The 23,539-nt window shown below is 37.6% G+C and overlaps 1 protein-coding gene across 2 annotated transcripts in view; it reads left to right on the forward strand.

The window, feature by feature from the left end:
- Positions 1-8,891, forward strand: part of CRISPLD1 (cysteine rich secretory protein LCCL domain containing 1) — a 48,845-nt gene extending 39,954 nt beyond the window's left edge. For both annotated transcript variants that reach the window (XM_048077040.2, XM_013172439.3), the window contains one exon: positions 1,696-8,891. In XM_048077040.2, coding sequence (XP_047932997.1) covers positions 1,696-1,747 — 52 coding nt within the window. In that variant the 3' untranslated portion in view covers positions 1,748-8,891. The remainder of the gene's footprint in view (positions 1-1,695) is intronic.
- The last annotated feature ends 14,648 nt before the right edge of the window (positions 8,892-23,539 follow it).

The following is a 23,539-nucleotide window of genomic DNA, read 5'->3' on the forward strand; positions in this document are numbered from 1 at the left end:
CAGAGCTTGTGTAACAGCTGTGGTGACTTTGGAGAAGCTGTGGTACAAGAACTGTTTGCCTCTTCTAAGCTTGTAAATCTTTACTCTAAAAAGCTTCTTATAAAAAACAAACAAATCAAAAAAAGCCCTCTTGTTTATTCTTCTGCTTATGTTGCAACTAATATTTGATAAGAAAACTACTTCTGGTTCCTTTGGTAAAACACCAAAGAATGTTTACGTTAACTTTAGTGATCTATTCCATCTGAGAGGATCTGCAGTAACAGATCATTACAGATTTACATAGAATCAAACCAGTGAACCTGGTTCATAAATGATATTCACAAAACATTAAACATTTTTTTTATTTTACATTTTTAATGGTTTTACTGTTTTAATCAGTATTTTTCTGAAAGACGTGGAGGTGGTGTGAAAGTTCATTTACTTATACTCGGTGTATTAGCATCTTCTATGATGATAACACATGGCTGCATGTTGCAATTCAAATCCAATTCTTTAAAGAACTCTCCAGTTTCTATAGGAAGAAAATAAATGGCCTGGAAAAAAACAAAACAAAACAAAACAAAAAAAAACCTTGTGCCACTCTTTCTGTCCTGCAAAGCTAAGAATGTTTGTTACCTCTAAAACCAAAAAGTTTGTGTAGGAAAAATCTCAAAAAGTATCTGTAAAGAACTTGGAAGTAGGAGAAAAAGGATTTTTTTTTTTTTTTTGGGAGGCCTTACCCCTTTACTTCATAAACCTTTGAGTAAATTTGGAATCTTTTAAAATACATCTTTCATTTTCTTCATTAATAACCCCCTTTTCCCAATTAATGTCCATTTCCCTCAGAAAGAGTGGTTCCTTACTGACACTTATGTTCTCCATCTAAATCTCCTCACTGAGAAGAAAAGGAATCAGAAAAAAATATTGCAGGTTTAATCATTTTTTGTACTTTACCATTCTAGTGAAGTCAAAGTCAATGGTTAGGAGAGCAGTTCAATGCAAGTTTTCTGTGAAGCTGAAAAATTGTTATGAAGATTGTAATGCCAGTGCAGACATCGTATTTCATTATGCACTTCTTTATTTTTGTTCTGTTTTCCTTTCTTAGGTATGTCTCAGATATGTTTTGCAAAATAGAAAATAATGAGACCATTAAATATGAAGTGTTATATTTTTGTCTTATAAACTAAACTATATTCTACCAAAATTTCCTTGCAGTTTTTGTTGTTATATTTCTTTTAAAGCTAGATATTTAGCCATTCAGAAGGCTATCAGTATTTTAAATATATTTCCTGTGATTTGCAAAATATGAATTCTCTTTAGAAATACATGCAACCAGTGATCAAGTAATCTCCTGGGTCTAGAAATTATATCTGAATATAGCTATTAGAATGGCCAACATAAGATGCACGCTTTCTCTTTTTTCCCCCCAAAAAAATTTTTAAGAGTTTTGCTTTATTCATTTAATTAGAATCAACTCAGGATTTCTTGAAATTTTTGTGTTACAATTTGTTCTCAATAAGTTTCTTGGAAGAAAAATTAATCTGAAAGTTCTGTAATTTAAAAAAAAAAAAAAGTAGTAAAAGTTATGAGAAAAGTTATGGGTAGTAGCTACAGGAAATGTTGCAGGACCCTAGAGCTGTATTTAACAATTCTAAAAGAAAAGTCTTTGTAGTGTCAGTCTTAAAAATAACTCCAGGAATGTTTTTTGTGTTTCAGTTTACAGAATCCTCCAGGAAGCAAGGCATTCAGAGTATTTGCTGTTGTTTGAGTCTAGCGAGAAAAATGTAAAACAGGCAAGTGAAACCAGAGCACTTGGAAGAGAATAATAGAGGCCATTTCTTATAATTTCTAAAATTTGTATAAAGCTGTAACATTCTTGTACAGAATATATATACTGCTTTCCACCAAAAAAGTTTAAATTACATATATATCTTAATGAAAAAAATCTGTAAAAGTAAACATGGGAGAAAAATTCATTTGAAAATCTATATTGATATATAACAGTATTTTGAATCCTGTGTTAATTATTGCTATATTTTCTTAGCAGTTACTCCTATACAGTTAATTCAAAGCTCATAAATGTTCTGTTCTCTTTATCTGAATATGATATTGTATGGTGCTTTATATATGCCACTAACAGTAACCTTAAAACTATACCATAGAGAGGCCTGAGTTTTTATTTCCAATGTACATAAAAGAAGCCATCCCAGTAATTCAATATAATAAATCATGCCTTAAAGTGAAATGAAAATATATATAACTTTTTGATGATTTACAGTAGCATTAGCCATGCAAGCTTAAATGAAGAGCTAGACTGTTTTCAATTTCACACTAATCGTAACAAGTACAAATACCTATTTTAAAATAAAATAGAAAATATGGAGAAGTCCTGGGTCATATTAGTATGTTTTCCTCTAAAGAAATATTTCTATGAGAGTGGGCCATTCATGTTTGTTATTTCTTAAATACTTTAAATAAAACATTTATTGGATGCTGGTAAGCTCTTTAGTTCAAGTACCCAATTCATTTATGACCCAGTCCTTCACATGTATTCACCTACCTTGAGATGGGAGATTGAGTGAGGCATGTATAACCTTGGAGGATCTGAGTCTAAAAGAGAATTTTCATATTGAGAAGTCAAGTTACCTGAAATTAAAGAATAAACCATCAGATCTGCAGTACAGTTCTGCGCACATATGTGCTTTACTTCTACCATGTGACTCATTCAATTTACCAAAATTGGGTTTCAGTAAAACCACAGATTTATACACACGTTTAATGATTTGTAAGCTTGAGGGCTTAAGATGTACATGGTATCCGTATACTATACAAAATTGTGAGGGTAAATGTTTAAGAAAACGAAAATGGTAACAAAGGGTAACCTTGCTCCTCATGACCTGGCAAATACTCCTGCAGGCCAGGAAGTATAGTGGTACGGAGCCCAGTGACAATAATGTCATTTGTTGCTTCACCATTTTTAAAAATTCATTTATGGTGAACAGCCTTGTGCATTAATTTTACCATATTATGGTATATGAAGAACATGTAACGGTGATACTATGTTTCTTTCTATGAAAAGTGTATTGTGCTTTAAGACTGAAAAGCTGTTAAACTATTTTTGTTATTTTTTATTTCTGTTGTTGAATTTATTTCCTTTCAACTTGTAAACTGATTCATATTCTTCATATTTCAGAATATTATATTCTGCCTTCTGTTTTGCTACATGTACTACCTCATGTAGTTAGGCAAGCTCTGTTAGTTTTTTAATCTGTTTTGAATAAAATTAATTTACATAGTAAGAGTATATTTGACAGCCATTATTGTTTGCTCTGCCTCAAGAATTAAAAATAGCAAACACAAAGTTTTCTTTTTTGCCGAATTAAATGTTGCAAGTTGTAGGACCAAGCAGTAGACATAATCTGAAGTTTTGAAAGCTGTAGAGGCAGCATAGGTACACAACTTCAATTAATTACATTGGGAGTTTTATGAAGTCTTCCAGTCATTTTTCAAGTTCTGGCCACGGTATCTGGGAGCAGATTGCTTTGTCATTTTAATGGGCAACTCTGTCAGAAGGTGACTGTGAAAAAACAAACAAACAAAAAATGCCACCTTTTTCCAGTTCAATATAGCTCTTTCCTCTTCTGGTAAATGTTTATAGTGTAAAGTGTTTCTAGTTACATTTGTTGGAAGCAAGCACTTTATCATATTGCTCATTCCTATTTTGCCTCATAAGACTAATGGTCAATTTGGAAGTTCCGGTTGGGATATACGTTTAATTGGTGAGGGAGACAAAAAGTCTTTGTGTAAACCCCGCTTTTTTTTTTTTAAGGTGGTGACAGGGAAGAGAGCCATTGTAAGAAGTTTTGTATAGATTGAGCAGTACTATCATTAACCACTGTTCAGAAATGAAAACGTAGTATAAGTAGACTATGACTGTGTTAGGATTCCAAGTCACTCAAAAGCTTGCACCACCGTGAGATTAAAAACAGCAAAATAATAACACTGTTGGAGTTATCAGAACATAAAGTGGAATAAGGCCACTTCTGAAATTAAGGGGAAGCGTCTGAGAAAGACAGTTGAAACAAAATAATCTGAAAACACTCATCCTTTGTTTTCCTCAAAAAACCTTTCCTCACAGGCAGGACACTTTCTTGGCTTGGCTTTGCAGGCCAGCAGCTCCTACTGGTGGGGTCCATGGTCCCCACCAGTTGCCTTAGGATGCCTTGGGAAGTCTGTTGGGTGCTGCAGAGCCTCTGTGGTAAGCCAGCTCCCTGCTCTCTGATCAGGCAAATAAGATGCTTCTCTTTCTTTGAACAGAGCAGTGCCTGGTGCTGGGGAAAGACAACAGTCACATTTTCAGTCATAACCAAAGCTTTCTCCCTTTTGGTATATGGGTGAAGGGGGTCCTAGGTGGAAACATGGCTACCATACCAAATTTCTGCCTTTTTTCCTCCATTTGTTTGCCTAGACTTTTTTTGTTCTTCATGTCTTTTTTGCTCTTCTGCATGTCTTTGCTTTTTGTCCTCTCTCTCATCTTTAAAGTCTAACCTGCATTTGCTCGGAATTTCTTTGCAAGGGGGACAGGAGTGGACCCTTGACACCAAAACAACAAAGTCAGCACTTGGTGAATTGGGGGCTGCTTTTAGTGTATGTAAGTGGTTGCTGTGAGCAGCTCTGCTAACAAACACAGTCACAAGAAGAAAGGGAGGTGAGTAATTCTTTCTCCTCACATCTGTTGCACATACTTGGGAGCCCTGTTACTTTTCCACATGCAATGATTCTAACGTATCCAAATATAAATCCCCAGATAACTCCAGCTTCTTGAGAAATTCTCTACTAAGTGAACTATAAATAATGGGTCAAGAAGTAGATATTCTGAAGCAGTTGTACAGTGAGTGAGAGCTGCACATTATTTTTGTCTGCACCAAACCAACTACATGCCAGATGGTCACAGCTAATTCACAGAAAGCTCAAATGAGGAACTAGCAGTATTAAAGAACACATTATAGCATAATGAAAAAATGTAGAAGAAAGTAAAATTTTAAATGCTGAAGAATTGATTGGTTAATCAGAAACTTAGAAAAGGATGGTATCAAAATTTAAAAAGGGCGTAATCTATAAGAAAGTAGTGCCTAATTCATGCTATTCATAATTTTTAGCTTGCTTCCCAGAAAAGACAAGTAAGTAGCCAACAGGAATAATTACAACTGATTCATAACAATCCTCTACCACTAAATAAATACATAAATAAGAAGCTGTTTTAGTACATTGATATCTGCCATTTATGATTTTGAAAGAGCTAAAATATTAAGAAATGTAAACCTGCTAAGTGTCTGATGACCTCTGTAAGCATCAATTGAGGCATTTCTCTGCTATGCTGCATCACTTCTGGATGGAGTAGCTAATTTCATAACTAAACAACAGTTAGTATGAAAGCAAGGTGGTATGAAAAACCCAAACAGGTAATTATTTAAAATTCTTTAAGAGTTTTATCTTTCTGATAGATGTATGAGAATACTTCAGTTTAAGGGAAGTTGGAACCCATACTCATGCCAACAGACAGCTCATGGTACTAGCTGGACATAAACTGAGGAAACTAAGAAACATTTCCTAAACATTATGGATAGTGAAGAATTTTAGTGAGTTTACAGACTTACCTGTGTCCTATTTCTGTGCAGGGGACAGTCTGATCTAGAAATTATACATGAAGTATTTTTGGAATTAAGCCTGAAACACAGGCTAGGATAATTTGTTATCTAAGTTTGTGCTTTCTTAACATAAAAAGTTACAAGTTTTATGTCAATGCTAGACTGAGAGCTGTGTATGGATTATCAGCTGATTTAAAAGAAGAAAAAATAACATCTGCTTTTTTTGCCTGTTTTGGCGCATATGCTCAGCAAAATGCACGACACACTATTTCCTATAGCAGATATGTAACCAAGTTACTCATATAAACAAGGTCTTCTGTGTGGCAATTGCATTTGAAGTATGTTATGAATTTGACTTAAAACTCAGATAAGCCACCTTCCTGTTCATACACAAGGGAAGGCTTATTTCCTGCAATTTCTGTAGGCATATAAAGGGTCAGATTTAGAAATGTAAATATTTGGAAGTTATAAGGATTATTCATACAGTGCAATATTCTGCTTGTAAATTTATATAAATACTGTATGAAATACTGTACTGTCATGCTTTCTGTCTTAAGGCTTTTCATAGCATCTGTGGAACTCCAGGGAATTAAACAAAGAATGAAAAGCCTGGAGAGTTTTGTTTCATTCACTGTATAATATGCATCTTACAAGGCTTTAGATATACAGATGATAGCATTCTTTAGTTTTTAGAAAGTTGCATATGATTTTTTTATGCATCACCATTCTGTGATGATACTGTGCTTCTATGATGATTTTATAAAGATATACATTGTGCGTATGGGAAAAGTACTCATACTGTCAGCCTTAGCTTTAGCTTGTCTTTGCAGTCAGGAATAAATGATTAGTATTTTAAATATGGTCACTATTTATATTTTTATATTACCTTTATTAAATGACAAGTCCTTGCCATGTACTATGGGACTGTGAAAACGAAATCAAATGTGATTCCTGCTCCATGTTAACACAGGATGATAATGTGACACCTGAAATTTACCATCAGTTGTTCAATGATACATCTTAAATGTTTTGTTCATCTTAGCCTTGTTGCTGGAAAACAGATGACCACATCATAAAACCATCATAGCATTTTGCAAAAAGTAGTAGCAATGAGTTTTAAATTTTCAAAAGCTAGCAGTACCAAAAAGCTCCCAGTCAGACCAGCCTGTTACAATATGTCACAGGAAAATACGAGAGATCAAAGGAGGAAAGTAAAGAGCATGTGAACGAAGCGGCCCGTCATGGTGCTCCTTGTTTTACTATTCACATTGATTTCTGCAATAATTACTCTAGTTACTCAATTCAATATTTGCCTCCAGTGCTGTATCAAATATTGTTTTTGTCTTCACTAACAATGGTGTGATGTCTGAAGGCTTGCGGTGAAATTGTTGGTTAAGAACTGAGATATATTTGCCAAACAACATGAATAAATTTGCAATACTGTATTTTATGCACAAAATACTTTAGTTGCCAATGCTAGTAACTCTTGGGCTTTTAAATTTACTAATTTCATTTAAAGCATAAGCATTGTAATGAAATAAAAATGTCGGCACATGCTGACTGTGAAATTAGTCTGTTCAAAAAAAATCAGTTACTTCAGCTGACCAGAAACTGCTGTAACTAAAACTAGTATTATTAGCAATAATATTCTTGAAATTTTATTGAATATAAGACTGCCTATGCAGTCTGAATTGGCTTTTAGAAGACATTTAACAAACTTTATTTGGTGTGTTTGCAGTTATTTCTGAATGAATGTTGTTTATGAAGACAATATCCTTTTTAGGAGTAATATCTTAGAATAAATGCAAGAACTTGCATTAGATTTGCTTGTGTATCTTTTTGGAATTACTTCCAAAGGCTTAGTAACTCCACAGAATTTGTAGTAATGCTAATCATTCTTAGTATTCTCAAGAAACAAAAAGTGCTAAGAGGTATCATATCTTCTAAACTTAGCCTACAGTTTGAAAAACAAGTACTTCAGTTGCTTAATTATTCACTTAGGCTTGTTTATATGCAATGTAAATAGCAAGCTGGCTTTGACTTGTCATAAATTGCTGCTACTGTACATCCCAAACACAAATTGGAAACAGATGCTAAATAAATCTCCCTATAGTCAATTCAATCTTCATTCCTTATTTATCTGTTAAAATCCATCTGTTTCTTGGTGGTGGTGGGTGGTTTTTTTTTTCATACTGAAAGATCATGTCTTCTGAATAAGCATTTCTTTTATTGTGTCAGAATGACTCCAAGATTGTTGGGCTGCAGGCAGCACTAAACACAGAAACAGAGCAATCGTTTTATGCAAAAGAACTTAGTCTCAGATTTTGGATTTAGTCCAGTTCTGTACACAAAGAAGTACGTTGTATGAGTTGATTTAGTGCTTGCTGTAGTGGAGGTGATAGTCCTACTCTGGCATGGCTATAACTGAGCCAAGGAATAGTTTTGTGAAATGCTCTGAGCCCTTCTCTCTTATCCAGGAAGAATTATGGGGTAAATTAGATCAGTTTGCATTTTTAAAATAAAGGAATAACTAAACAGAAGGCTTTGGTGTTTTACTGGTAAAGACTTGCCATTCTGCTGCTGGTTGAGGGTTTAAGCATGTTATATCAAACATATCCAGTGATGTGCAGATTGTGCCAATGCAATGATTTTTTGCTTGGCACTAATGTTAAATCAATTCATATTTGGAAGCTTCTCTTCCAGCAGCTTCAAAGCCCACATCATTTCAAATCAGTGTTCCATGAGTTACAAGTCAATTATTTTGTAATTTGTAATTATTTTGTAGTATGTACAGATTTGTCCTAGGAATGAAGAAGTCACATGTGGAAGGAGATTTGTTGTTGCATCTACTACACCATAAACATATTGTCCATCTTTAGTGCTAATGCTTCAGTTCAATTTGTAATTTGTATTACAATCCCTGGAAAAGTGCAGTCCAATCAAAACAACTAAAATAGCTGGAAGTAAGGAAATAAGGAAAACCACCATTTCTACCATGGTCTCTCAGAAGACATTTGGCTATTAACTTTCTTACATCAAAACAGAATAACTCAGAACCACTCCTATAAAAATTGCAATCTATGACTCCCTAGAAGGCTATTTCTAACCTAGCTTCTTACTGAGCACTAGTCAACAGCATAGACAAAGTACTTAATGTCTCTTGTAATATACTAAATAACTTAATATCCATAGTCTGACATAGAATTAGACTTTAACAAGAAAGATAAGACTAGTTTACAGCTAAAGGCTAGAACACCTGAGGCCTCAGAGTACATGAGAAATGCCTCTTACAGAAAAGGAGGACAATGTGGTATATTAGAAGACAAACTTACATGTCTGTATCTAACACATGATCCATGAGTAGAGCTGGTAGATAGTGCTACAGTACAAAGAATAAGTCTAAATAAAGATTGATTTCAGTACTTTAAAACTTTTGTGTGGTTACTACCTCCAACAAAATAACCTTCAAATAAAATTTCAAAGCTAATTGGTTTTTCTTAGATGTGTGAAAATAGGCAAATACCAAGGATAGTGAGGCCAAGAGGAGAGTTTGTCTGTAGTTTGACTGGTAGGTGGTAGGATCTTGCGTAGGTATACTATTATATGAATGCTAATCTGATGCAAATGATAGGGTTCACTCACATGCCCCAAACTCCCTGCAGACAGTTTTCCAGTAAGCTTTGTTCTATATGCAAACAAATCAGTTAAATGAGGGTCTGTGTGAGTTACAATTAATTACCTGTTTCGTGGGATTGGCAGAGGAAACTGACTTGCACAGACTTTTTGCAAATATGGCTCTAAAGTTATTTAGCGAGAATTGCAAGGTGAAGTAAGAAATATTCATTGATGGTTCAGGGTGCTCTTGCCTCTTTGTATTTCAGAAGTACATCTTAAAACTGCTCATAAAACATCTATACCTTTCAGAATACTGTAATGAAATTAAAACTACTGAAGAATTGATATATTTTTTAGAACTGCTTTAAGCAGGTCAAATTCTTCAGAAAACAGAACCAAGTGTTCAGTAAGGAGAAGACAGGATGGAGGGTGGTTTGTTTTATGTTGCCATAGAAGGATTCCTAAATTGCGTAGGTTAGTTAGCAGGTACTGATGAGATCTTCTAAATGGAACAGTCATCAAGTTTCCCTTAGTTTCTAGAACTAAACAGTTTATTATTTAAGTTTGAAGATAAAATGATGGGTTGGCATCTTAATATTTTGAATTAATTAGGAAGGACTTAAAAATTAACTTAAATTCCTGTAGTCTGTATAACTGAGAACTCTTACCTTTGCTTTATCTCTGCCATTTACTTCATTGATCAATAAAACCATGTGGTACTCTCCAGACACACAAATTCCCAGACACCAGTGTGTTGGGAATAAAAATCCAGAGAATATTAATTGGTAAAGAGTTATAAAGGATGTAATAATGTGTGGGTTACCCTCACAGTGCAAGGAATGCAGTTTGTGTCCCCAGAAAAGCAAGTTTAAAGGACATAGCTTATTTCTTTCAACCTACCAACAAAACGGTATTGTGTTAGGTGTTAGCTGGAACACGTATTATGCAGTACAACTTCTGGTTTTGACCCTGAAGTTACTAAAAGTATCTCCACAGTTAAAGTTGCTACCCAACTCTCACTCTCATAACTCATGGCTAGTGACAGAAGTGACTGTAAAATAGAGGTAGTGTCTCTCCTCCCATCTAACCCAGATGCTTTGAGTCTCAGCAAGAGCATAAATCCCTCTTTTCCTTCCTAGTCAAAAGTGGGAGTTACAAAGAAAGAGAAAATCTTGAGAGGATGTCTGTGGTAATACTGCATTGCACAGCGGGACAAGAGGGATAGCAGACTCCTTGCAGGGCTCTGTCACTAGAAATGTTCATGTGAAACCAAGGAGAGGGGAGGGAGGGAGAGAGAGAGAGAGAGAGAGAGAAACCACAAGCGTGTTCAAGCTTGCTAACAAAGGAAGGCATCTTCAACACAGTAACAATACTGATAACTGAGAGTTTTTGTTCACATGCAATTAGCAAACCATATTATGTAGTAGTCAAGCTGTTTATTATTAGAAAAAATGCTGAAAATTTGATAAATGAAAGATTGGGTTATCTTCTCAGTTAAACTGGTGTCAATCAGTTAGAATAATCCCAATACCTGTGATACTCCTCAAACACGGGGATAAGAGCTCTGCTTTTCCAAATTATAAGAATACTTCTGAAAAAAGCAATGTGTTCACTAGATTATTGCATCATCATAAAATTTTAGCTATGTCAGTGTTTCTAATGAAAGGAGGATCAGCATTGCCTATTCTGAATAATGTCTTATCTCAGTAATAGATGTTTTAATAAGGAGACACCTTTATAACAATGTAGCTAATCAATGTCACTGGGACATTCAAGTCTAGGATGATCAAAGAATCATGCAGTGGTTGACTTTGGAAGGGACCTCTGGAAGGCCATCTGCTCTAACCCCCCTGCTCAAGCAGGGACGCTTAGAGCAGGCTGCCCAGGACCAAGGCAAGGTGGCTTTAAAAGATCTCCAAGATCTCCAAGGGAGATTCTCTGGGCAACCTGTGCTAGTACTCAGTCACCCACACTGTAAAGAAGTGTTTCCTGGTGTTCAGAAGGAACATACTGTGTTTCAGTTTGTGCCCCTTGTCACCACTGAACAGAGGCTAAACTTTCTGAAGTTTCAATCAGCTCATTTTTGCAGCCTGTTCAGGTCCCTCTGGATGGCTGCACAACTATCTGGTGTATCAACCATCCCTCACAGTTTTGTGTCATGAGCAAAATGTACTCTCATGCTGAGGGTACACTCTACCCCATCATCCAGCTCATTAATGAAGATGTTAAACAGATTTGGACTCAAAAATTACCCCTGTTTACTGGCCTCCAACTAGACTTTGTGCATCTAGAGACCATCACTCTTTAGGCCTGGCCATTCAGCCAGTTTTTGGTCCACCTGACTGTTTGATCATCCAGTACTTCGCTAGCTTCTCTGTGAGGATCTTATGGAAGACAGTGTTGATATATTGACAGAAAGTGTCCTCTTTATGCCTTGTCTTTAGTGCTTCCTATCAGTCTGCAAGTAATCTGCCCAAACTGTGGCTGTAGTTTCATAAGTTTCATGCAGAGATTAGTAGAGATACGATGATGTTTCTCATTCTATAGGTGGAGACAGTCTATGTACATATTGACAAACAACATTCTTTATATTATTCTACAATTATATTTCCATATTATTCTCCACAAATAAAACTTTCAGTCTCATCATATGACTCTTCTAACTGGGTATATACCTGTGACCTTCATGTAGCTCTAAAGAGTGTCTCCAGTTTCCACTGACAGGAGCCCAAAAACCCCACTCGAGAACATGTCCTTTATGAAACGGGACAGTCTGCTGACCAATTTTGTTTTTTTCAAATGGGTGTAATTCAGCCTTGTAATTACTGGCAGATCTCTTCAGACCCTAAGCGTTCTACCAGTCTATTCATAGCAATTTACATCAGCAGAAGGCTCAACTCAGATTTAATGTAAAATTGTGAAGCCATTTGCAATACAATGAGATGAGATAATATGCTGCAAAAAGTAAATTTTTTTCTACATTAGCTCCACAAACAAGTCAGAGAGATTTGAATGTGATGAATGAACTGATGTAAGAAAATATTCTTTCTCTGATTTCCCTGGAACAGTTCTGTGTGGAACAGAGGAAGTGAAGCATTCAGGGTTAGAAATGTTGTAGGAAGTGGCATGAATTATAGAACGTTCAAAACAATGGGAGATTATTTCAGAGAAAAAAATATAACTAACAAAGGGTATACAGATTATTCAAAATACTTCTGTTGGAGGCAGATTGTTTACTTCTGTATAACATATGAATAACTGGCTCTCATTTTGCTTTGAACAGACCAAGCAGGACTGTTCATAATCCTATGAATAGGCTTAGTCTTCTCAGATCTTGCTGTATTTCCTGCACTATACACTTTTTCTTGATAGTCTTATCACCACGCTGTTTTCTGGGGGTTTCTATGCTATGATCCAGTAGTGTATTGCCCTCTGAATACCATTTTTTTTTACATAGCAAGCTGACTAATCTTGGTACCTCCTACTTCTATGAATAGCATTAATGCATGAAGACAACAGAACATCTTCCAAACAATGGTGAATTTACTTTGCCCAAAGGAACAAAGCAGACAGGGGAATGAATTCACTGTCTCCCTGCCTAAGATATTTCCTGGACCTGCCATTTCCTGCCTTCTCTTCTCTGGGCTGTTCTCAGTCTTGGTATGCCCGAATCTTTTGCAGATGGAGTTACCACCTTTGGCTTTAAGTCAGCCTCTGTGCTTGATACAGCTGACAGCTCTCTTGACCTCCTTCCTTGAGAGCAGAAATGCCCTAGCAAAACGAGCAGGGTTTCTTGGTTTCAGCATTTAGTAAAACAAAATCTGCTAATTTTACTGTCATGTAGGGAAGCAACTCCATGGCCCACTGTCCCATCTGTTTTCAAGATTTCTGTCTCTATCTTGCTTCATTTTCCACTTTGGTAAATGTATTACTCAAGAAAAATAACACCAACATTTAAACGTAATGATTTTAAAAAGCTCAAGCCAGATTTTCAGCTGGTGTCAATCAGGCCAGCTCTCTTGACTTCAAGGGATATTTGCTAATTTATACAAGCTGATGGTGTAGTCTACATTCTTCAAAAATAAACAGAAAATAAACATTGGCAAAGCTTCTTAAAAGGACATCTAATTCGGATTCATAGTCTGTCACCTCCATAAACTTATACACCAGAACATGCTTGGCTTCCTGTTCCTAGGCTCATTTCCTGGCCAACAACACAAAATGGTAACACAGGAAGCAAACAAGAACCTTTTTCAATTGATGGTATTTTGAAAGATTTACTACTAATGAAATAACCATTTGATATTACCTGATTATACAGTAGAGCATATCAGTTCAAGGATGGGGATTTCAGGAAACAAAGCAAGAGAGAATTTGATTTGCTGCATGGATGGGATAGAAATTCTAGCCTGCACCATGGAGCCATTTTACTGTCATTACTTTTCTTTGCTTGTGAGAGAGGAGCTCTTTCGGAAACCCCTGCAGAGCCCCCCGCGCACAGGCTATTTATGTGGGCTGAACGCAGAGCCAGAATTTAACCAAAGCACAGTAAAAATAATGGATAATGTAAAACGCCAGCTGCTTAGAGCAGTCTCACACAAACTAATAGGTACTTGTTTTTAAAGGCATAAGGGACTCATGTTGAGTCAGTTCTCAGTAATATTTTGCCTGGCCCCAAAAGCATCCCAGATCCCATAGGAGTTCTCTTATTTTTCATGTGCATCTAGTGAATATGTATGGAGACCGAACAAGGACTTCTTTAAATTAGTTGTGTGGATTTAGTCTCTGCTATTATTAGGTGAAATGCAGATTACATCCTATGATTATTTATGAAACTGCAAAATCTAAACCTCTCATCTATAGCACAGCTTCAGAAATACTCAGAGGGAAGATATACACACCTTGTTTCCCATTAGTTAGGACAAAGTCCAGTGATGCAAATGATCCAAAAATAACCTTATTCAGCCAACAATGGTGGGGTTTTTGTTTGTTTGTTTTGGTTTTAAATAGGTACTCATATGTATGTCTTGGTTTATCATGTTCTCTACATTTAGGGACAGATTTTCTAAAAAGTCTAATTTTTGGATTACATGTTTTTAAAGTGCAGGTGATGACATAATATCAGAATAAAAGAACACCTAATATACCTAGTCCTTTGGACAATCCATCGCTCGTTCATGCAATAGATGTGATCAGAGTTATTTTGAAAACCTAGTCATTATAAATGCATCCACCTGGGTAGAAAATAGCTACACCCAATCATGCACATATTTAAATTGCAGTAGTGAAACTAACAATGTGATAGTCATATTTTTCCTTGTTCATTTCCATCAGCCTTTATTGACTATATAGTTTTTATTGGTAATAGCAAACCATTATATATATACACATATATATATAATATTATTTATTATATATATATATGTATATATATTTAAGCAGAAAACATTTAGAGGTGCATAAGAGAAAAAGAAAAAATGAAAATCTATCTTTTATATACTGGCAGCATTATTTCTGTATTAAAATGTGCAACAAACGTTGCACTTTCTATTGTAGTGAATTAACCACAAACTCATGATTTTCTGTTACTGTGGTTGTTCCTATCAGGAATTCTCCCAGTATTTTGTAAACAAATTTTGGTCTTCCTGTTATTTACAAAACTTCACTGTATTTTTATTCTATAACTAACTTTCATATGAGACAACAGAAAAGGAGAATAATGATAATGAGTCCTGAATACTGATGTACCTGTGCGAATGACCTTCACAGCAGATTGACCTGATACTTGAAGTGAATTTTCATTCCTTAAAGTTACAAAGCTCAGGAAAATGCAGCATTGCAGTGAAACTCAGACTAACAGTTGTCATCAGGAGTTGTCTCACACTGCATTATAACACTTGGCATGTGTGTCTTAGAAGATAATAGCACTCCACAACTCTTTAAGTATTAAAGATTAATTAAGTATTAAGTATGGAAAAGGGCTGGGGAGCCAGTAGGCCAGTTTTATAAGTCCGTCCTCAGCCAGGAACAGCATCTCTGAGGTTATGCCAGTCAACCTTAACACCAGGCACAACTGAAGGTACAAGAAAATATGCGTGCTACAATCCAAAGATGAACAAAGTAGTTGACAGATTTAGAGACAGATATGCAAAAATGGGGGTGGGGGTGGGGAGAGGGGTTGTAGTGATGGTGGAATTACGGCTCTTTATACTTTTGATCTGTTCCAGAAGGCAGTCCATTAATTTCATGAAGCTGAAAGGCTGTTAGCCTTTTCCTGTGGCTCTCACAGATGGGTTTTATACAAAATTTTACCTCTGAGCATTGCTTTTCCTGAGTGCCGTCTGCAGCTGGGAATCTGTCTCCCCTTTGTCTTTGGCTTTTTATTTTCATTTTTTTCTTATTCCTTCCCTTCAGTCCCAAAGATTTCTTGTGATTCATGCAACATAATACTTGAGGTAGCTTAACACTTCTCTTGAGAATTATTGATTTTCCTCACCTGACAGAAATGCTGCTGTTCCTTGGGAATGGATAAGCAGAACCATTTTCTAACTAGACATTAAATAAAAGATAACAATTGTCCTAGCATTAATTTATTTGAAATAAACCATTTGCCCACTGTTGAAAACTATGCTGTCATATACTGAAGTGTTTTTCAAATCTCAGTAATAAGTTTGTACATGGAATATTATAATTTATATAAGCACTATTAACCATCACATTTCACAGAATCACAGAACAGTGAAGGTTGGAGGGAATCTCAGGAGGTCATCTGGTCTTGGTTGCCCAGGACAATGTCCATATGGCTTCTGAAAATATTCATAGCCTCTCTGGGCAACCTATGCTGGTGCACAGTCATTTAATGCAAACACACACTGGAAAACAATGTATGCAAGACAATACTGTCTTTGTTCAAGCGACAAAAACATTACAGTAACTAAAACACTCTGAGGTGCTAGTGGGTTTCTAATGGACCACCCCAAAACCTAGGTTTGAAGGATACTGAAACACTTACATAAATGTAGAAATTAAATACAATGACAAATATTTTTAAGATAATTAAGTTGCTACATAGCTTAGGTTTGAATAAGTATTTTAAAATACGGCTTTACTGCAATTTTTAAAAATTCCAATTCACTTATCTATATATTCTTTTGTATCTTCCAAGAAATAAAAAAAAAAAAGAAATTACAAGATATTTCATTTTTTTCCTTACTGTTAGAAAATAAGATGCATCATCAACCCGAGGCTGTCACACAGCTGGCATAAATCAAATTCAAAACAAGAGTTTCAAATCTGAGGGCAAAACAAATAAGAGATTTATGATACTTTTACTCAACTTATGACTCACTTTCTCTATATTTGAGGTGTGGCTAAAAATTGGACTTTTTTTTTTTAACTTGAAAAATAATCCTGTATTTTCTCATAATGTCCTTTGTTATTAACATAATTTTACTTCCCCCCATTCTTTAGTATATTTTTCTTACTTCATTTATTGTTTGAACTTTTGCGGTGCTCCCATAATGAGATGAAAGACCTTCTTTAATACCAAAAATATACATACACAGTAACCATTGAACTTTCCTGACTCTACTGGTGGTAACATTTCCAAAAAAATTCTGTCATGTTCATTAGCTATGGCCTACCACCCTTAACAACTTTTTCATTAAACTGGTTTGGATTTCTTTTATTTTTACTTTCGGGCTTTTTTGTTTGCTTGTTTTGTTTGTTTGTTTTGTCTTGTTTTTCCCTCAGATGCTTTCCATCACATTTTAAATAATTCCCAGGATTCTTCCTTCCAAAGTTTAGTAAACTATATAGGTTCAATTTCCTGTGAATTGATTTGCTGTGGCTGAAGTCTCTCAGTGGACATATGAAGCAGGATATCATGTTTTCTTTTTCTGATTGTCTTTACTTAACTGGATTTGAAAAATGGAACTTGGTGGAGTGAATTAAAGCAGTTTTCTTGAAAGGATTGCAGTGTTTTGAGTCAGATGATGGAGTTAGTGAGACAGAATTTTATTTCAACTTGCTAGGAATGTAAGGCAGAATATCTGATGTTACAGATACACTATATATCATGTGGCTGTGCTGGACAAGACTTGTGATCAAATGTGCTGGTTGTTTGTACTGTTTTCCGCTATAGGAACCCTTTTAAAACAGCTTTCGGAAGTATTTCCTTGGGCAAAACTCAGCTGGAATCTGGAGACTTGAATTCACTTCAGGGTATCTCTGCATGCTCTGGCTGGTCTGTCCTCCCCCCTGTATCTCATCCATTTTGGTTCTATTATCATAGGACTAATATCAGCCAGATAAAATAGCCTGAGTAAAGGAAGGGAGTTATTCTTGTATTTCTGCCTTCTGTGACATTGCCTGCCCCTACAGTATGCCCTGGAAAGATGGATGGGATTTATAGGGAGCCTGAGCTTAGACTATGTTTGGACTGCCAGAAAGACAATGTACTTGCAAATACAGTGCTGTGTACAGTGCAGGCATAGCCTGCTGATGCCTGTCAGGGTGTGGATATAGAGCACTAAGGGTCTCATTTCCTTGTCGGAAGGCTGAAGTTTGTTGACTTATAATAAGGTATATAGTCACAGCATTATTTCAGATTGGAAGTTCTGTTAAATTCACAATGCTGATCCTATTCTTACAAGAAATACTTGAAATTAGTAGTTTTCATTTGCCAGTTCTTGCAAAATTTATATTTTGACTTTTGAAATATGGCATGTTCCTTAGCATTTTGTTTCCTGCAGTCATATGAATTTGAAAAATTCAGAATTGTTTTAAAGAAAAGAAAGCTGCAACAGAAAGAAACAGCTGAAGTTCTGCCTTTCTGGATAAGTATAAATAATGAAAATCTGGCAGATATCAAAAATCAGTCTGCCTATTGAGTATTGAGTGTCTAATTTTGCTTCTTTTTACACTGATATGTTTTCATGGAGTTCTGATTTTTACAGGAGTGAACAGAATAAATTAGGTCCTAAAAATTCAATTAGAGATTCCTCCTTTATTATAAATGCTTACCTCATTACTCAGTATATGAATATTGGGTTTATTTATCAGGTTACCCTCACTTTTTGTATTGTTGATGAAAGTAAATACAGAGGAGGAAAAAGAAAAAAAAAACAACAAAAACAAACATATAAACAAAAAAACACATTTCACTTTAGTGAGAGAACCCTTAGAGGACCTTAGAGGGAGTAGGGCTAGAGAGGCTTTTGACACAGTTCCCCACAACATTCTCCTCAAGAAACTGGCTGCTCGGGGCTTGGACTGGCGTACGCTTCGCTGGGTTAGAAACTGGCTGGATAGCCGGGCCCAGAGAGTTGTGGTGAATGGAGTCAAATCTGGTTGGAGGCCGGTCACTAGTGGTGTCCCCCAGGGCTCGGTACTGGGGCCGGTCCTCTTTAATATCTTTATCGATGATCTGGATGAGGGCGTCCAGTGCACCCTCAGTAAGTTTGCAGATGACACCAAGCTAAGTGCGTGTGTCGATCTGCTCGAGGGCAGGAAGGCTCTGCAGGAGGATCTGGATAGGCTGGAGCGATGGGCTGAGGTCAACTGTATGAAGTTCAACAAGGCCAAGTGCCGGGTCCTGCACCTGGGGCGCAACAAACCCAAGCAGAGCTACAGGCTGGGAGATGAGTGGCTGGAAAGCTGCCTGGCCGAGAGGGACCTGGGAGTATTGGTTGATAGTCGGCTGAATATGAGCCAGCAGTGTGCTCAGGTGGCCAAGAAGGCCAACAGCATCCTGGCCTGCATAAGAAGCAGTGTGGCCAGCAGGTCTAGGGAAGTGATTGTGCCCCTGTACTCGGCTCTGGTGAGGCCGCACCTCGAGTACTGTGTTCAGTTTTGGGCCCCTCGCTACAGGAAGGACATGGAGGTGCTCGAGCGACTCCAGAGAAGGGCGACCAAGCTGGTGAGGGGTCTGGAGTACAAGTCTTACGAGGAGCGGCTGAGGGAGCTGGGCTTGTTCAGCCTGGAGAAGAGGAGGCTCAGGGGCGACCTTATCGCTCTCTACAGTTACCTTAAAGGAGGCTGTAAAGAGGTGGGGGTGGGTCTGTTCTCCTACGTGCCTGGTGACAGGACGAGGGGGAATGGGCGAAAGTTGCGACAGGGGAGTTTTAGGTTGGATGTTAGGAAGTACTTCTTTACCGAAAGGGTTATTAAGCATTGGAACGGGCTGCCCAGGGAGGTGGTGGAGTCACCATCCCTGGAGGTCTTTAAAAGACATTTAGATGTAGAGCTTAGCGATATGGTTTAGTGGAGTACTTAGTGTTAGGTCGGAGGTTGGACTCGATGATCTTGAGGTCTATTCCAACCTAGAAATCTGTGATACTGTGATCTGTGTGATAGAGTACACATTTTGGGAAAAAAAGACAAGTCATAGAAAGCTCACTATCTAGGATTTAGAAACAGTTTCCTTATAAAGACAGAAATAGCTATGAAGCTTCTAAATAGAACCTTTTCAAGAATCCATTTCAATTTGCATTTAATGGAGAACCATACAAGGATTACCAATGTTTTTGTGCAGGTATATATTTGTATATATCTCTTAAAGACAAAAATTGTCCTGCTTGAGAAAAAACTAGTTCATGATCAATTTTGGAAAACAATTTACTTTTTTTTTTTTAATTATTAATATTATTTCAATTCCTACCTATATTCCCATGACATTTGTTTTTTTCTAAAAAAAATCATCACCCACAAAGTTTTTGTCCACATCTCGTCATTTATCCCTCACTATTTGGAGGCTTCTGAAGGGGTAGTCTAAATTACATGTGATTGTTTCTTTTGCCATAGGCAGTGCTTTCTTTTTATTCAGATGTATAAGCAATCCATTTTAATTTTGATTTTGTTGTTAGCAGCGTTGATGAAAATAGAATCAAAACTACAAAGTTGGTATGCACAGCAAAAATGGCTTTATTAATATGAGAGGTAAAAGCAAATGAGCACATTCCAATGTAGGCAAAATCATTTGTCAACGCAGTGAGATAAATCCGCAATAAAGTTTGAGGAAAAATATATATGGTTGCTTTTAAAATAAACTCTATCAAATTTTAAATTTTATACAGAACAAAACTAAACCTGCAGTTACTGTACAAACTACTGGTTACTATTGAAAAAAAATACTGAAATCAAAATGCATTCTGAAGAAAATAATGCATTTAAGTTAAAAAGAGTTATAGTTTATTGGAATTGTGATAGTTTTTACAACTAATAAAAGATTTAATGTTTTAAAAATAGGTTGCAGAATTGCAGATTAATTAGTAAAAACACAAGAAGTATGAGAATATTAGGTGGAATGCTAAATATGAAATCAAAGTGTATATGCTTTAACCTGATGCTTACATATTTATATCTATCATCCCACCTTAATCCTCTCTTCTTTGGAAGCTGCATTTTTTCTTTCTTTCCACTCAGAATACAATACTTATGTCCACTGACAGCTTGTTGAAGCAAAGTTTAATTGGTTACAACAATACTTATCTATTGAACTGCTACTATCTCAATATAATTCTTACCCTTATACCAGAAAGAGATGTGTGCTTTTGGTTTAATCCAAACTACATTCAATAACTTTAAAAGCAATACCTCAAAAGATGTTTGGACTGGAAAAATTGTGCCCACCAGGAATTTGAGCCAGTAACATTTGAAGACACACATTCTCTTACATAAGCATATTAAGTTCCGCAGTTAAAAAAGACATCCTACAGTGCTAGTGATGGCAGCCTGTCCTGTTCCACCGTTCCAGCCAGGAGCCAGGCAGATGAGGGGCACCAACAGTCCCAGCCCTTGGCATTGGGCACCTCTTGGGGAATGGGGCTGGGCCAAGGCCACGATGGAACATGGGCCCATGGGTAGGTCTGACTCAGTCGTGCCCATGGCTGGCAGGCTTGGGCTGTTGAGTACTGGAGACCAGCCCGTTGTGATCTCACTGAGGCAGTAATTCTGGAGGCTGAAATGGGGTCTTGGACCAAGAGCAGGCTGGGGGACTGTAGTGGGTTTATGTGGCAAGGTTTTTGATAGGGGTGGGGGGGACAGATGGGGGGGATTCTTCTCTGAGAAGAATCCAGAAGCTGCCCCGTGTTAGATAAAGGCCAGTTTCAGCTGGCTCCAAAGGGACCCGCCGCTGGCCAGAGCCAAGCCAATAAGTGATACTGTTTGTGTCTCTATGAGAGCAGATCTAAGAAAGGGGAAAAAAAAATGCTTTTTGACAGCAGCTGGGAGAGTGAGGATTGAGAGACAGCCTTGCAGACCCCCAGGTCAGTGCAGAAAGAGGGCAGGAGGTGCTCCAGGAACACAGCCGCAGTTCCCCTGCGGCCTGTGGAGAGTCCCCTGGTGGAGCAGGCTGTCCCCCTGCAGCCCATGGGTCCCACACGGAGCAGATCTCCACGCTGCAGCCCGTGGAGGAGCCCCCGGTGGAGCAGGTGGATGTGGCCTGGAGGAGGCTGCGGCCCATGGAGAGCCCCCGCAGGAGCAGGCCCTGGGCCGGAGCTGCAGCCCGTGGAGAGGAGCCCACGCAGGAGCAGGGGGTCTGGGGGGAGCTGCTGCCCGTGGGAGACCTGTGCTGGAGCAGTTTGCTCCTGGGGGATGGACCCTGTGGTACGGACCCATGTTGGAGCAGTTCTTGCAGAGCTGCTGCCTGTGGGCAGCCCCCGCAGGCTCAGTTCAGGAAGGACAGCATCCTGTGGAGCAGGGGCCGGGAGTGACCGTGAAGGAGTGGCAGAGATGAAGTGTCAGGGACTGACCGCAGCCCCCATTCCCTGTTTCCCTGCGCTCCCCTGGGGGAGGAGGTGGAAGAGGGTGGATGGGGAAAGGTGTTTTTACTTTTGTTTAGTTTTGTTTGTCACTGCTCTAGCTTAATAGTAATAGGCAATAAATTTTACTAATCTTCCTGTGCTGAGTCTGTTTTACCTGTGACAATAATTATTCAGTTATCTCCCTGTCCTTATCTCAACCCTTGAGCCCTTTTCTCCCCTTTTTCTTTGAGGAGGGCGAGTGAGAGAGTTGTTGTGGTGGAGCTCGGCTGCCCAGCTGAGTAAAACCACCACAGGCACCCCAGGGGATGGGCAGGGGCAAATCTCACTATAAGCTGCAATACAGAAGTCGTCTCATTGTTGCTACACTAGATGTACTATGCCTTGCTCCTCATTAAGCATTATCAGGTTGGGCACGGTGACAGTGTAGTTGCAGAGCTTCTTGTCCCATGGCAGCTTTCATCCCATTATACCAGAACACAGGCACGGTGCTCTCAAGCCTGTTTCTGCAAAAACACATAGCTGTGTGATTGTGCACTAAAGGCTATGGGATGATGAAGGACCAAGAAAAGGCAATGAGCTGATGGGCAGCTGCAGCAGTTTCAAAGTGCATCAACATTAAAGCTGAAGTGACTTTTTTTTTTTTTTCTTGCCACAAGAAGGATACTCAGTAGAAATTAAAAATTTAAATAGCATACTTTTCAACAAAATCACCTACAACTCAGAGGTGCAGTGTCTTTGGAGACTGGCTTTTCCAGTCTATGCCATGGTTTCTGCAGAACACCATTTTACAATGAGGATGTCCATTGAGAAGTCTTATTTCTGAAGCTGAAATGAGTATTTTATTAAAAGGTACATATACTTCATGTAGGACTAAGAAAATAATTATATATATAAATCTACACTTCTTTCCTTCCTATTCCTCTTATCGTAGAGTCATAGAATGGTTTGGGATGGAAGGGACCTCAAAGATCACCTAGTTCCAACCCCTCTGCCATAGGCAGGGATGCCTCTCACCTTCCACCAGACCAGGTTGCTCAAAACCCCATCCAACCTGGCCTTGAGCACTTCCAGGGAAAGTGCATCCACAGTTTCTCTGGGCAACCTGTTCCAGTGCCTCACCACCCTCAGAGTAAAGAAATCTTCATTCTATCTTCACTCCAGCCTCATTTAAGTTATGATAAGTAGGATGCCTATCATGACAAAAATCTGTAGTCCTGTTTTGCTGAATGTATTATGCCATGAGAGATGTAATTATTTATTTGAATGCAAAAATGTTAGGTAGTACAGCAGGTTGTTCTTCAGGAGGGCTAATCAGTGTCAACGTCACGTTCAGTTATCAGAAGCAATTTTATTTCTTAAATGCTCTTTGACTCTTCCCTCAATGTAAAGTTTTTCTTTTGAGTAAAGTTACCCAAAAAGGATTTTATCTTTTATATTCTGGTCTATAAAACGTAACAGCCCCCTCTAATCCTAATGAAACTTCCATAAAAAGAGCCGTATATTACCAGTAATGTAAACAGGAGACAAATTAAA

This window comes from Anser cygnoides, chromosome 2 (assembly GCF_040182565.1).
Source record: "Anser cygnoides isolate HZ-2024a breed goose chromosome 2, Taihu_goose_T2T_genome, whole genome shotgun sequence".
NCBI classification, from domain to species: domain Eukaryota; kingdom Metazoa; phylum Chordata; class Aves; order Anseriformes; family Anatidae; genus Anser; species Anser cygnoides.